General features: G+C 36.2%; 1 protein-coding gene across 2 annotated transcripts in view; it reads left to right on the top strand.

The window, feature by feature from the left end:
* The window catches only part of WDR35 (WD repeat domain 35), a 56,608-nt gene that overhangs the window by 23,382 nt on the left and 17,365 nt on the right, over nucleotides 1-15,861 (top strand). For both annotated transcript variants that reach the window (XM_061433237.1, XM_061433238.1), the window contains 6 exons: nucleotides 4,210-4,354; nucleotides 7,357-7,426; nucleotides 8,454-8,507; nucleotides 10,378-10,487; nucleotides 10,960-11,170; nucleotides 15,219-15,299. In XM_061433237.1, coding sequence (XP_061289221.1) covers nucleotides 4,210-4,354; nucleotides 7,357-7,426; nucleotides 8,454-8,507; nucleotides 10,378-10,487; nucleotides 10,960-11,170; nucleotides 15,219-15,299 — 671 coding nt within the window. The remainder of the gene's footprint in view (nucleotides 1-4,209; nucleotides 4,355-7,356; nucleotides 7,427-8,453; nucleotides 8,508-10,377; nucleotides 10,488-10,959; nucleotides 11,171-15,218; nucleotides 15,300-15,861) is intronic.

Genomic DNA, 15,861 nt, shown 5'->3' on the forward strand with positions numbered 1-15,861 from the left:
TATCCTGTAAAATTCCTTTTTAAAGTTTTTATGCCAAATTTTCATGAGGACTGGAGGCTGAAGCAAAAAAAAGTATTTAACTGATATTGTCCTAGGAAGTATAATTTTTGTCATCTACTCTTCCTGAAAGCCTCTGTAGAAACTTTGAAAACGAACGTTGTATATTATTATATATTATATAAAGTTTAGTTTGTAGGGTTCTGTTGTACTATACATGTAAGAGCCAGATACCATTTGGGGGACCTCTTCTTTTAAGCCCTCAATTCCTTCTGTGTGCTTCTGTCCAAAGTACTTACTCTGCACTGTGATTATTGATTTTCTTGTCTATTTTCCCTACAAGATTTTGAGCTTCTTAAAGATCTGTCTACATTGTTTCATTTCTGTATCCCCACTGCCTACCACGGTGCTTGCCCAGTAACAAATGTTTATTGAATGTATAAAAATATTTAAAAGAGAATCCATTTATTTAGCAAACCACCAATGAGCATATACTGTCTCAGGTACTGTACTGGGTACAAGGAGTGATAAGAAGTTAATTCTCACACTTCCTGTGGGATGTCTAAAGACAGAATTAAAATATAGTTCATCTATTGAACAGTGACTCTTTCTCCCCTGCTGTGTGCTTGGTATTGTGCAAGGTGCTGGCTGAGTGGATATCCGTGCATAAGGACGTTAGGGACACGTCCTCTACTTACAGAAGCTTTCATTTGAGCTGAGTTCTGAAGGGTGGGTATTTCTTTGAGTGACATTTAAAGAAGAGGAAATAGCATTTGCAGAGGAATGAAGGCATGAAAAGTGCCTGAGAAGTACCAGCTGCCTGTGCCGCAGCCATGGTGGGGAGAGCACATAAGGGCTTTCTCATCCTGGCCTGTAGCTCATGCACTAAATCTTCTGTATACCTCTTCAACGAGAGGTGACGATCAAAGTCATTCAGTGCAGTTTCACTTTACCAGCTCTTTAAAAGGCCGAGAAATGAATAGGTAGGAAAGTGGGGGAACATTACGATGTAGACATTTATTTCAGGTCTTGGCATTAAAATATAATGTTACAAGTAGGTTTTACTTGTATGTGAATTCCTAGATTGTTTTAAATTATTTTACATCGTTGCTTGGCTACTGACTACTACCTGTTAGTGTTAACAAGGTTCAATTATTGGAAGCGTAATTACTTTCTTTAACATTTTTTTCCAGTAATCTTTATAGAGATTTCAAATTTTTTTTTCCAGATATTGAATAGTTGAGAAGGACATGGACTGCTTTTATTCTGGCTGTGTTTTTTTCTTAAAATATTGTATCTATTATAATATGTGGTTGTCTAACTTTTTCCTAGAGGCTTAGTTCCAGGAAACTTAAGAACTAAACTACCTGGATGGGATAGATAATAAATAAAGATCTAGCATAATTTATGTAGATAGCATTATCTATGCATATGAATTTGCCAAAATTACTGCCATAATGATTCAGAAGAACACATGTCATATATATTTTTGTTTTTTGTTGTATTGACTAGTGAATATATATAGTTTTATTATAAAAAGCAAAAATAATAGCAACCACATCTAACAGTTATTAACCCTTAAGGAGAAGCAGTCTGCCATAGTGGTTAAGAACACAGACTCTGGAACCGGATTGGCCGTGTTCGTGTCCCAGCTTCTGTTGTTTTTCTAGTCGTGTGACTTCAGCAAGTTATTTAACCATTCCATCCTTCAGTTTCTTCATCTGCTAAGTGGGGATAATGATAGTGCCCACCTTACAGGGTAGGTATGAATTATGTATGTGATACATTAATTATATGCGAATGTAATTACATAACATACCTGGCATAATTTTTAGAAATTCAGTAAATACTGGCACTTAAAATTACTATTATTAATTATGTATTCTGTGCCAGATACTATACTATGCTTATATTTATTTCTCTCTTAATCCTTCAAGTAGCTCTATAAGGTTGGTAATATTATTATCTTCAATTTACAGTAAGCAGACCAAGGTTCAGCTGGAATAAGTAATTTATCTAAGGCCTCCATGGGGCCGCAGAGTCAGACATGACTGAGCGATGGACCATGTACACAAACTTAAAGCAAGTGCCTGTGATTTGAATCCAAAGTTTGACTTGCTGTGAACCACTAACTTTTAAATTTTGAATTCAGCTAATAATAAACTTGTGATTATTTAGGCTGTATCAAAAAAAGGAAACATGACTATAATTTTTAATTGTAGCTAAGCACTGGTTAAAAATGCTTTTATATGCTTTCTAATAAAATTAGAAAGCAGTTAAGGTTTGTGAACTTACTTCATATCACACTAAAGGCATAATAGTTATTTGTGTCAGAGTATCCATGGTAGAATTTACTGAATATTTAGCAGGTATCTTATGATTTAGTGCAGATGGGATCAGCGAAAGTTGAGCAAAACCTGGACGTGGGCTGCTCCTTCGTCTCACTCAGGGCTCCCCCTGAATTGGGGCTCTGCCACCATTCTCAGGACTGCCTTCCAATCAGCTGTTCTTTAAAGGAAGGCTTCTTGCTCCCTCTAGAGTTTGATAGCAGTTGGTACACATTTTGAATAGAGAAATCGTGACAATTGTAATGAAAAATATTTTTTAAATATAATTCAACTTACTGAGGTATTTAGCATATAAAAATTGTTGTATTTGAATCTCAACTTGTTTATTCAATTAACACCATACCATCAGTCTAGTTTCTAATTTTTTGTTCAGTTCCTATGTCTCTTACTGCCTTAAATGTCCTTTATTTGGACTGTGGCAAGAACTCCCTGGTGGCTCAGACAGTAAAGAACCTGCCTGCAATGCGGGAGACATGGGTTTGATCCCTTGGAGAAGGGCATGGCAACCCACTCCAGTATTCTTGCCTGGAGAATCCCTGATGTACAGAGGAGCCTGGCGGGCTGCAGTCCATGGGGTCACAAAGAGTTGGACACAACTGAGCGACCAAGCATAGTACACAGCATAAGAACTCCATAAAGGTAGCTGTTATTAACACTTTCCCATTATCCTGACTTTATTAATGATTACTTTGTACAGTGTTTGTGAATTGAAAAATATGTTTTGTACCATTTTAACTGTGAATTTAGAAATTAGGTACTAAAATGAGCTTTTAATGAGTTTTTTGTTTTTCTGTGTTTTGTGTGAATGTGTGTATTTCATTTTATATTGTTTACTTTGTTAATTTTTGCTTGACTAACCTTGGGCAAGTTATTTTATATCTTTAATTCTCTGTTTCTTTATCTGTTTATGATGGATTTTCTATTTCATCAAAGGGTACACGGTGGAAATTTAATTAAATATTCACTAGGAAATGGAACAGATGAAAAGATGTTTAAGAGAATATATTCTTAGTGAGAAGGAACTTTGAAGAATATCTTTTTCTAAATTAATGATGGGTGTATACCTAGGAGTGGAATTGCTAGGGCATATGGTAATTCTATATTTATCATTCTGCAGAACTACCAAGCAGTTTCTCAAAGTGGATGCACTGTTTTACATTCCTACCATTTCTCCACATTTTTGCAAATACTCATTATTGTCTGACATTTTGATTCTAGCCATGCTAGTAGATGTGAAGTATTACTGTGATTTTGATTTGCATTTGCCTCATGGCTAATGATGTTGAGCCTCTTTTCATTTGCTTAGTGGCCATTTGTATATCTTCATTGGAGAAATGTCTATTCAGATGCTTTGCTCAATTTTTAATTGGATAATAATAAATTATCCAATTTATTGTGATATATTATTGTTATAAGTGTTATTTGGACATTCTAGATTTAATTCCCTATCATATATTTGATTTTCAAATATTTTCTTCCTTTTGTGGATTGTCTTTCGCTTTTTAGATGATGTCCTTTGGAGCACAAATATTTTAATTTTGATGAAGTCCAGTTTATCTCCTTTTTTTCTTTTATTGCTTGCATTTTTGGTGTCATATTTAAGAAATCATTGCCTAACCCAATGTCACAAAGATTTATACATAAGTTTTCTTCTAAGAGTTCTGTAGTTAGGTCTTTGATCCCTTTTGAGTTGATATTTTTATATGGTCCTATAGGCTTTTGACTCTTCTGATTTCTCAGACTGTGTTTGGAATATTCCATCTGTAAAATAAGGGGTTGGATTCATGATTGCTGAAGTCATTTGCGGCACAAACCTTTTGTGATTCTAATTGTAACCAAATTGTCTTTCTGTTCTTTTTAATAGTGCCATTATTTGTTACAATGACCAAAACCCATGTGATAGCAGCTTCGAAAGAAGCATTTTATATCTGGCAATATCGTGTGGCAAAGAAGCTTACAGCATTGGAAATTAATCAGATCACCCGGTCTCGAAAAGAAGGGAGAGAAAGGTATATCTTTTAGTGCACATTTTTTAGTGGCTCAGCCATATCACATTTAAATCAGACATAGCTATTTATAAATTGTCATGCTTGAGAACCATAAATTGTTTTGATTACTAGAAATAATATTTTTCCATTAATCTGAATATCTTTCAGATTTGTGTGTTTAAATTTTTTAAATTAGTTTTACTTCTGGCTGTACTGGGTCTTTGTTGCTGTACTCAGGCTTTCTCTATTCGCGGCAAACAGGGGCTACTCTAACTGCAGGGCATGGGTTCTCATTGCGGTGGCTTCTTTTGTTGTGGAGCACAGGCTCTTGGACGTGCGGACTCAGTAGTTGTGGCTCACGGGCTTAGTTGCCCTGTGGTACGTGGGATCTTCCTGGAACAGGGATCAAACCGGTGTCCACTGCATTGGCAGGTAGATTCTTAACCACCGGACCACCAGGGAAGCCCTATGTGTTTAAAGAGAAGTAGCATGTGGTATAATTTAAAAAAAAGCCTTTAGAGATAAAGACCGGAAGCCTATGTTTTTATAAGGAATGGCTATTCTCACTCATCTACTCTCATCATATTACAGTTGTTAATGCTACAGTGAAACGTGATTATTCAATTGAAATCTAAATGTCTAACCAAAACTTCATTCCTAGGGTTAGTGGTAGAAGTTTTCCCAGGAAAATGGGATGATTCTATTGTCATAATCATCACAGGAGAGGCAGGTCCTTAGACACAGATATGGAGAAAGTCTATAGGTGGGCAGAACTGGTCCCTCACCTTCTTTCTCCTGCCCTGGATTCCAGGGGCTTGGGGGTTGAAACTATTTCTTAGAAGTGGGGGTAAAGACGACTCTACCACATGGAGAAATTAGGAGCCCTGATGGAGGGATTCTTTGTAGTAAGTATTGCAGTGCATTTACTGTGTTTTGTAAGTTACATGGTCTCTGTTAGTGATATTCCATGTCTGTTGCTCTGTTGTTGTTATCCTGAGCCTTGAAGCAAAGCATTTGGTTGAGTAATTTTAACTTGATGATTCTTAATGAAGGCACAGGCCTGTGTTGTTGTTGGTGGGCAGCGAGCAGACTTTTCAGAAATCTCAGGTTGCTTTTTTCAAATCATTTTCCTTCAAACATACTTGAGATCTTAATGCAGTCTTCCCTTCCTTTTATGACTCATTTGTGTACTAAGGTAGGCGATACAACCCCAGTAAAAGTATTTTGGATATATGAATTCATGTGGAAGCAGAAAAAAAAAACCAAAACAGTTGAAAGAGAGTCTGTGTTGTCTTCTCGGTAGTCCTGAGAGACTCAATGCAAATAACTTCTGGCCTCTTTGAGGAGAGCACGTGGTAGACATAGCAGTAATAATGAGAGGCCTGCAGTTTGTGGGGAGAAGGTAGATCTTAGGACAAGGTTGGGGAAGAAAAGTCTAGCCTCTCCACGGAGTGAGTGTCCTCCGTGAATGAGCTAAAGCGATTCCGGCTTTTGTTTAAATAAAGAAGGCATCGTTTCCTTATATTTCTGTCTGGAATATAATTGCTAGTTTTAATGACTTTGGACCAGTTATCTCTGAACTTCAGTTTCGTCATCTGTAAAATACAGCTGGCGATGGTGATAAGAGCCAGCATTGATTGAGTACTTCTTGTTACTTCTTGCGTGCCAGATACTGGTGCATCTTGTCAGTACTCATATTATTCCTGTTTCACAGGAAACAGACAGAGGTACCCAGCTGGTAAGCAGAGATGGGACATCCTGCCAGGTCTATCTGGCTCTGAGCCCCTTGACTCAAGATTAGCCTTTCTTGTAGTACCCTGCTTGTTTTAATAAAGGGATTTGGGTCAGGTGATCTGTTGAGAGACCTCCTATTCTAATCTTTGACTTTTACTTTGTGACAACTAAGTAGAGTTATTAACTGTATGTACTTAATGGAAATGTATTAAAAAGTAGAAATACGGTTATCTCTAAACTGGTATACCTTTCTGTGTTTCATGCAGTTCTGTCACCTGTATTTATTTAACATTCAGTCTCCTTATTATATTGATGAAAATACAAATGTGACTTCAATTTAGCAGTGATAAAATTTAATGATATTTTAAAAGTAGAAAATGGCTTAATTTCCCGTGATTATATTACAGCTGCAATGTCTCAAACCCCTTTTTATGGATCAGGCTCTGTACATGTGTGCTTTACAAACATCATTTAATTTATGCCTCTCAAAAGTCCTGCAAAGGGCAAATTGTTAGCCTTCTTTTACAGATAAAGAAATTGAGGCTCAGAGAAGTTAAATAATTTGCACAGGGCCTCAGAGCTACTCATTGATGAGGTATCTCTGTTCCTCCATTCATTTTAATGTTTTTTTCAGCAGACATTATGGAGCGCCTGACAGTGTGTGGCAGGCACTAGAGATGTAGTTTTTGCCTCTAGGAAAATCACTGCCTAGTGGGAAAAGCAAGTAAGCTAGCTGTGATACTGTGGTGTGAGTAAGTGTTACAGTAAAGGTATCCAAGAGACAGTACACCTGAGGTGGTGCCTCTTTATAACACAGGAAGCTCAGGGGAAGGTTCTTTTCTTCAGAACAAAAATCCCATTAACGAGAGCTTCCCAAATACACTTAAGTTTTACTTTTATTAAGCATATCGATAAAAAGGAAATTACGGAGAAACAACAGAGACACTTGGTGCTTTAGAAGTTGTTCCTGACAAATGTTCCTTGGGAGAGTAAGGGAAAATATCTTTTGTGGCTTATTGAAATTCATTGGAAATCTGTGATTCTATGTCCAGGTATACTTTTGGCCCAGCTTCCAGGAACATGGCACTTGCATAACTAGTAAACACGTGGTCGGTAGTTTCTGCCTTTATAAGGTGGAGCTGTGTCAAGAACTCTTTAAAATAATCAGGACATTAATATTAAATAACAGTATTCATTGGTGTCATCCAATCCTTTAATTGTTCTAGAGATCATGAAATAGTATAAACCTTACTTACACTGTCATTGAAATTTGAATTTTTTTTTTCCAGAATTTATCATGTTGATGATACTCCTTCTGGATCATTGGATGGTGTGCTTGATTATAGTAAAGCCATTCAAGTAGGTGATTTTATTAGTGCCAGCAAATGTTAATATCCATAGATTTGTAAATACTGTGATTTTATTTTGAGACATGAAAAAATTTATTTCCAGTGAATAGCATATTATTCAAGTAATTTTTTAAAAAACTTCTATTCTGATCCAACTTGTTCTAGATCTGCTATGTTTTCTTCTTTTGATTAAAAAAATTTTTTTATTTTGACACAATCTTAGGCTCATAGGAAGTTGTAAAAATAGCACATAAAACCGCTTTACCCAGCTTCCCACGTGGTGACGTCTTATGTAATGGTAGTGTAATATCAAAATCAGGAAACTGACATTGGTAATGATGTGGTGAACTAGACTACAACTCAATTCCTTATTCAGTTTTCACTAGTTTTTACGTGTAGTTTTGTAACTTTATCACCATAAAGGAACTTGCCTAATGCTACTTCTTCATTTTTATACTCACTCTCCACCCCCATCCTTGTCCCCTGGCAATCACTAATCTGTTTCCATCTCTATAGTTTTATCACTCTGAGAATGTCTTATGAAGAGAATCATATAGCATGTCACCTTTTGAGAATGGCTTTTTCTTTTCTTTCTAAAGATCCATCCAGGTTGTAACAGTGCCATACCATTTACCCCTTCTTTATTTTGGCATATGCTGGTCCTCATGCTAAACGTTCATCTTTTACGACTAAGCTCAAGTGTTTGCCTCTCCTCCCATTTTGGTGTAAGTTTAGGCTCCTCCCTCTGTGTTCTCGTAACTCTCGTGTTTACCTCTACTCTGATCACACTGTACTGTTGTTAGGCGCTGGGTCCAGTGTTCCCCACTAGACTTTTGAGTAATCCCTGAGGGCAAAGATTACATCCGAGTATCTCCAGTGCTTCAATGTCTGTCACAGAGTAGGTGCTCAGTAAGTAAATAGTGGTTAAGTTAATAAATATATAGCTGAAGTATTCTTCTTAGTGAATTGCATACCACCTTATACCAGATCAGTCATTCAATAAATGTTTAATAAAGAGTAACATTGATTTATTTTAGGGCACAAGGGATCCGATTTGTGCCATAACTGCATCTGATAAGACGTTGATTGTGGTAAGTGGTTAAAAAAAACTTATTCTATGAACAGTAATCTTTTAAGTGGTGAAAACAGGGCAAAGCAATATGTTTTGGATTTGAATCTCATCTTGTGGGCACCTCAAGTTTTACTAGGTCCAACAAAAGAAATAAAGTTTTAAAGATTGCCTCACAAATTGTTAATCATTTGCAAAAAATAACTGTGAAAGTAGTAGACTCCTGGCCAGCTGGGGAGAGTCTGTCACTGGGTTGAATGAGCCCTGTAAAGATTGGCCAACGTGCAATAGATTGGATGGTGGCAGTAGGTCTTGGAAAGTTTCCTCTCTATGTAGCCTGCTTTGTTGTGTACTAGAGAAAGTGCTTTGGCTCAGCTGTTTTCGTAAGACTTAGAATGAAGAGGTAGTGTGTTTGCTAGCCAATAAAATAAAGAAGTCTGTGGCAAATTTTTGCTGAATTTTTCAAATAAAATCAGTGTATCAGTGTTATAGTGTCTCTTCTTGAGCTCTGATATTTGAAAATAGTGATTTTAGAAATAAATGCTGAATATAGTCAAGCTGGTAGAGTCATTAAATTTGAATTATGTAAATAGATCCTTGAGTGTGTATATTCCAGTTCTAGTTACATTCTTTAGACATTAGCTAAGCTTATGGGGGGAAAATCTTAAGAACATAGTATTCATTTTTCTCACCAAATGAATTTGGTGTATGTTTTAAGCAGTTTGTCTTACAGTCAGCTCTGTGGAGAGTCTTTTCTTTTTATATTCTTTGTTACATAGCACGTTTTTCGGTTGTGTTGTGATTCTGACATTTGCAGGAAAAAATAAAAAGAAAATGCAAGTCAGATCAACCATAGAAATGGACTTAATTCCTAAATGAGAGAGTCTCCCTATAAGAAACACTCAGACAGTTTTAATACCAGCAAAAATTTTAGTGGTAAAAATACCTTCTGCATTGAAAACTTTCCACTGTTGAAATATAAAGAGCTTTTAAAACCATGACGTTTTCAAACTCAAAGTCATAGGACCTACTTTTTCAAAAACAAAATCTGATTGCATTCTTCAGTATATTAAATCTTTTAAAGCCTGTACCTGTCTTTTGCACATTAAAAAAAATATCTGCCCTCGTTACCAGTCCCTTGCCCTTCCCAGTCTTCCTGACAGGCCCTCTGCAGAAGCATGCTCAGAGGAGACAGCTGCTCCTGGCAGAAAGGGAGAGGGGATAGTGGGCTGAGGGTAGCCTCCTGTTTTTTCCCATTGCCATGGCCCAGGCACGGTAGGATTTCAGTCTGTTGCTCTGTTGATTTGCCAGCCTTAAGGCTTGCAGAGTTGCATGGAAACTTACCTTCTGTTCTGTGTTTAAACACATTGAAATAGTACTCGCTGTATCACTGCTTTCTGATCATCACCTTTTGCCACGATCTGGTATCATATAGATGGCTACAGGATGACAACATAGACTTTCAGTGACAACTGTATTTGTATGGTGGTCTTATATTTACTTTTCATGTATATGAAATTTAGTTCAGTAGGTGCTGTATATGTTAGCTTTCAATGTACCCTGAATATTAACCTAGACAATTGTAAATAACCCTAGATATGTCTTCCATCTGATATAAGACTTGGTGTATTAAAAAGAACTAGGTTTCTGACTTTTTTTTCTTGGATATTACATGAAAAAAATTAGATCATCTTTGGCCACTTTAAAAAGGTTTTAATTAAATTAGGAGGTAAATATGTACTCAGAACATGATCAGTATCAGAATTGAGAATTCACTGTGACACTACCACTTTGGATTTGAAGCAAATGTATGAACATATAGAGAGACCTGTAGTTGTAATTTAAAGTTATTATGGTAAATAGGCTTTAGTAATCAAAAATATTTTCTGTAGAGTCGTGAATCTGGCACCTTTCAGAGATACAGTCTTCCTAACGTTGGTTTGATTCAAAAATACTCCCTTAATTGTCAAGCCTACCAATTATCCTTGAATTGCAACTCTAGGTAAGTCTGTAAACTTTCCATAGGTAGACTGTCATCCACTGGGATTGTTGTATTTATGTAACAAATGCAAAGACGTGTGTTTGTGTTCAACTTGTATAGTCCAGTGTGGTTTTACTATACTATATTTGTATTTAAGTATTATATTTATTAGGAATATATATATACACACACATATATATATATTATATGTTTTTCTCGAATTGGGCAAAGATGTTTTTCTCTAATTGGGCAAAATGTAGAAATTCTACTGTAATATTTTAGGTTATTTGCATAGCAGTTGCTTTAGTCCCTTGGATACTTTTTTCTCTCAAGGAAGCAAAATGGAAATGTTTGTTTCAAGTTAATTATTTAAAGCCATTTCTACCTTCTTCCTGGGTTCTGGTGAAGTTGTTTTGAAGAATGGTGACAGGTAATTATGTTCATGAATGCGGGATTACTGTTTCTCCCCCTCCTCCAATTTCATTACTTGTAGCTGCCTTGCTGTCATCGACATCTTAGGAGTTCTAACCTTCTTTGACTTGGATGCTCGAGTGACAGACAGCACAGGACAGCAAGTCGTTGGCGAGTTGTTAAAACTGGAGCGAAAAGATGTCTGGGATATGAAGTGGGCCAAAGATAATCCTGATTTGTTTGCAGTGATGGAGAAGACAAGAATGTATGTTTTCAGAAACTTGGATCCTGAGGTAAAACCAAGAAACAAGCATTAATGGTACATAAATAATGAGCCAAAAACCAAAACCTGGACATTTCTCCTTTGTTTCTTCAAGAAATTTCTTAGTGTTGGCTGCATGAATTCTGAAAATGAATAGGAACATTTCTGTGGAACTCAAAAATATTTGGTCTTAAGTGGGATTAATGTTTATCTTTTAAATATTCTCTACTTTCACTGAAAGGTACTTTCTAAGCATTTATCTGTTCTATTTAAAAGATGGAACCATGGTCACTAACTGTATAGTCTTTATTTCTTCCCTTGCCAAAGTTTAAAAAAAAAAGAGAATCTGTAGTCTTATTTACCAAAGTTGCTTAAGGCAACCTAACCAAAAAGTGGTTGTGAAATTCCTTTGCCCTTTCATTCTATTTTGTCTGTTCTGTGCCTACCTTTGTCTCATTTATATTTACATGAACTTTATCAGCCAGTAATCCATGTTCTTTTCTCATCCTGATAATCTTGTGGATGATGACTAATAATCTCCTCTCTCTGGTGTGTCAGAATGCTCCTTTCTCACTGATTTTTAAAGTTATATTTTTTGTTTTCTACTTGTGACTCACATCAACTGATTTTTAGGCACTGAACTTTCCTGTCAGACTGCTCTGTAATTCTTAGCTATTGTGTTTGGGAATTCAAAATTTGAGTGGTAGCCTAAACAAAACATAATTAAGAAGATAAATCTTTTAAACAATTTTTGAATTATCTGTGGATTTTCAATTTGAAATTTTCAGTACTCCTATTGTACTAGTTGGAGAAGGCAGTGGCACCCCACTCCAGTACTCTTGCCTGGAAAATCCCATGGACGGAGGAGCCTGGTGGGCTGCAGTCCATGGGGTCGCTAGGAGTCGGACACGACTGAGCGACTTCACTTTCACTTTTCACTTTCATGCATTGGAGAAGGAAATGGCAACCCACTCCAGTGTTCTTGCCTGGAGAATCCCAGGGACGGGGAGCCTGGTGGGCTGCCGTCTATGAGGTCGCACAGAGTCAGACACTACTGAAGTGACTTAGCAGCAGCGGCAGCAGTGGAAATAATAAGAGATGACTTGATACGTGCTTTGTGGCAGTAACTGATGTTTGTTTGGACCTGTAGTTTCCTTCTTGGGAAAAAATTACATGCTGGGGCCTCTGAGCTACTGAAGATCTTCTGTAATAATTTATTTAGTGGTAAACTATTTGCCCTTTTATTTATTTTTTTTAATTTTTATTTTATTTTTTAACTTTACAAATATTGTATTGTTTTTGCCATATATCAAAATGAATCCGCCACAGGTATACATGTGTTCCCCATCCCGAACCCTCTTCCCTCCTCCCTCCCCATACCATCCCTCATTATTTTCAGTTTTAATATCCTAAATTATATCCTTATTTGAGTCCTACTCAGGATCTTTGGGTTGGCCAATGACCTGATGTAAATTGCCCTCAAAGGCTTTGTTAAAGCTTTTAGGTGTCTTATGAAGTCACTTAGTCATGACCGACTTTTTATGACCCCATGGACTGTAGCCTACCAGCCTCCTCCTACCATGGGATTTTCTAGGCAAGAGTACTAGAGTGGGTTCCATTTCCTTCTCCAGGGGATCTTTGCAACCCAGGGATTGAACCCGAGTCTCCCGCATTTCACACAGGCGCTTTACTGTCTGAGCCACCAGGGAAGCCAGGTGTCTTATGGATCTTTGTAATTTTTAGACCCTGAGTAATGGCTCAAAGGGCTTCCCTGGTGGCTCAGATGGTAAAGAATCACCTGCAATGCAGGAGACCCAGGTTCAGTCCCTGGGTGCAGAAGATTCCCTGGAGAAGGGAATGGCAACCTACTCCAGTATTCTTGCCTGGAGAATTCCAAGGACAGAGGAGCCTGGCAGGCTCACAAAGAGTCGGACACGACTGAGCAGTTACCACCACCAGTGGCTCAAAGGAAGGGCATTGCCTTTAACCTGTATAAGCCCAGCTGTCTTTCAAAGGTTTAAAGAAAACTTGACCTTTCCTAGAAACAAGTGTGGAAGTTTGGCAGGTAACCATGGGATAAACTTGAGGATGGAAGTGAAATACTTTTTGAATGTGAGGGTCCTTTATCCATTGTTGGCCCCACTTACACTGATTTTGAAATCATGTGCCTGGAGAAGTGAGAGGATTATGCCTGGCTGTTTATGATGTGTGTGCAGCACACATGGTGAGTCCAGGACCAGGGCAAATCTTTGCTTAGTGGAAAGTGTTTCTTAAGTAGTTTCAAAAGAACAACCTTTTGTTTATTTATTTTTGGAGTTTGTTGTCTGGCTTGGCAAGTATTTCAGTTTTCTGTTAGATTCAGAGGTAGGTGAATTTCTTAAAGACTTAACCACTGACTGAATTTCTTTATAAACCATGCTAAGCTGTTGTTTTCATTCATGAGAACACTGGCTGGCTGTGGTCCCTGTTTGGTCAGTTACCCTGCTTGCCATGCCTCTAGCACATGAGGACATACTCTTCAAAACTGGACTTACTAGAACTCCTTTAGGACATCGTATTCTGTCCTAAAGGGACAAAGGGTCTTCCTATGCCATCCTGATCCTGCCTGATCACTCTCCTTACCTTTCTGTTTCTCCTGTCCTCTTTGTTTTTGGTATTATTTTTTATCCACAGATCATCTTTTATGACTTTATCTTTTGTCTGCCTTGCTTTGTTGAATTATCCAGCTAGAAATAAAAAATTTTCTAGTGATGAACCTTTTTATACAGGTATACTTGGTTTACATGTAGTACCAAAAGAAAGCCTCTAAAAGGTTCCTATAGTCTATAAGGAATATTTCACCATGTGTGCTTTTTTGTGAGTTAAACTTTGTTCCGATTCTTTCTGTTCATAAAAGCATACTATTTGCCTTTATGTAATATGATTTTTTAAGGAAGTGTAGGGATTTTATAAAGTTTTCTCATATAATTTTAATCAATTTCTACTTTTTAAAGAAAATATATATTTTAAAACCTAATAAACATATATAATATGCCTGCAAGAGCCTCAGTATTAAACTTAGACATATTAAGTGCAAACTAAATATGATTCAATATTTACTTATTTTCATCTTTTTAGTGTCTTCCTATTATTATAGTTTTTAAGTTTCTATTATATATGAAGCACTAACTTTCAGAGTTATAAATCTGATACATTATTGCATTTGGATTTTAGGTTACTTTCTATTTCTTTATGACTTTACACATATATTTTGAAAAATTTCATTCTTGAGTTATTTTCATTATCAGACATTATCCTATTCTTTTTGCAGTGTTCTTGGAGGTATTAGGTATATTGGGAGTTTATTTTTTTTTAATATAATATTTATACCTATTTTTTCCACTAGGGGTTTAGGACAGCTACTTTACATTATAATATGCATTTGCTCTACTTTATTTCTACAAGCCTGTATAGCACTAGGACAAGAAAGAGACATATAGCAGGTTCATGTATTTCCATGTTGGCAAATTAAATCTCATATAGGAAATGAATCTATCAACAATACCCTCGGGCTAATGTTACAGAGAACATACTTTTCATGGTATGAGACTTCTTTGATATATATATAAATATATATATATACACATATATATATACTTAGATACAAATTTCATTAAGAACTAAATTTAATGTTACATGGAATGAATGAGAATTATCAAACCGTATAAACCATCTTTGGATTAATTCAGAAGCTGATGCTGGTATTCCCCATTAGGGAATTAATACTGCTTATGTGAGGTGTGATCATCATCATATGGCTATGTAAGAGAACATCCTTATGTTTTAGAGATACATACTGAAATAGGAGTGAAAGTCATGATGTCTCTAGATTTACTTTACTTTAAAATACTTTAGCCAAAAAATTGACAGAAGTATATCTCCAAACTGTTAATATTTATATAATAGGTATGTGGGTGTTAATGACATTTTCTCTACTTTTTTGTTTTGAGAATTTTTTTATAATAAAATTTAAACTCATGATAAGTCAAAGAAGGAAAATTTTATACTTTTAAACATAACATTTGTTTTTGTCTTTAAAGGAACCCATTCAGACTTCTGGATATATCTGTAACTTTGAGGATTTAGAAATTAAATCTGTTCTTTTGGATGAGATATTAAAGGTACTTCTTATTAAAAAAACAGTTACATTTCTGTTGTTGGCTTGACTGGAATTCGTTTTTGTCCTGGGCAGTATGGGGTGCTGGTGAGGAGTGTGGGTTGCAGTTCCAGCCTGCTCTGTCACTCACACAACCTTTAGACAGCTTCCTTCATCTTTTAAAGTTTCATTTTCCTTTCCTGCTTGTGAGCCTGCTTTTATCTCTATAAAATGTGGGCAGTAATAGGACCTTTCTTACAGTATTGTTATTTTGTAAGATAATGAGTAGAAAGCAGTTAGTGGAGTGCTAGGACCAAGAGCTCAGAAAGGGTAGTTAGTTGTCATTATTTTATGTTAATAACAGAGAACACTGAAGAAATATTTGATAATTTTCTTTATAGTCTTTTTCTTGTTCTAGAATATTTGAGTAACTTTTTGTTTGGAGGTCCACCTTCCTTCCAATTTTATTTTCAGGTTTTATAAAGTAATCTTTCTAAATTCCAGATAATTTTTGAACTTCTACTTTGACCTTCATTGAACAGTCTTTGAGAATTTTTTACTCTGAGAATATATTGCAAGTTTACTTT

Source organism: Bos javanicus, chromosome 11 (genome assembly GCF_032452875.1).
Source record: "Bos javanicus breed banteng chromosome 11, ARS-OSU_banteng_1.0, whole genome shotgun sequence".
Lineage (NCBI taxonomy): Eukaryota > Metazoa > Chordata > Mammalia > Artiodactyla > Bovidae > Bos > Bos javanicus.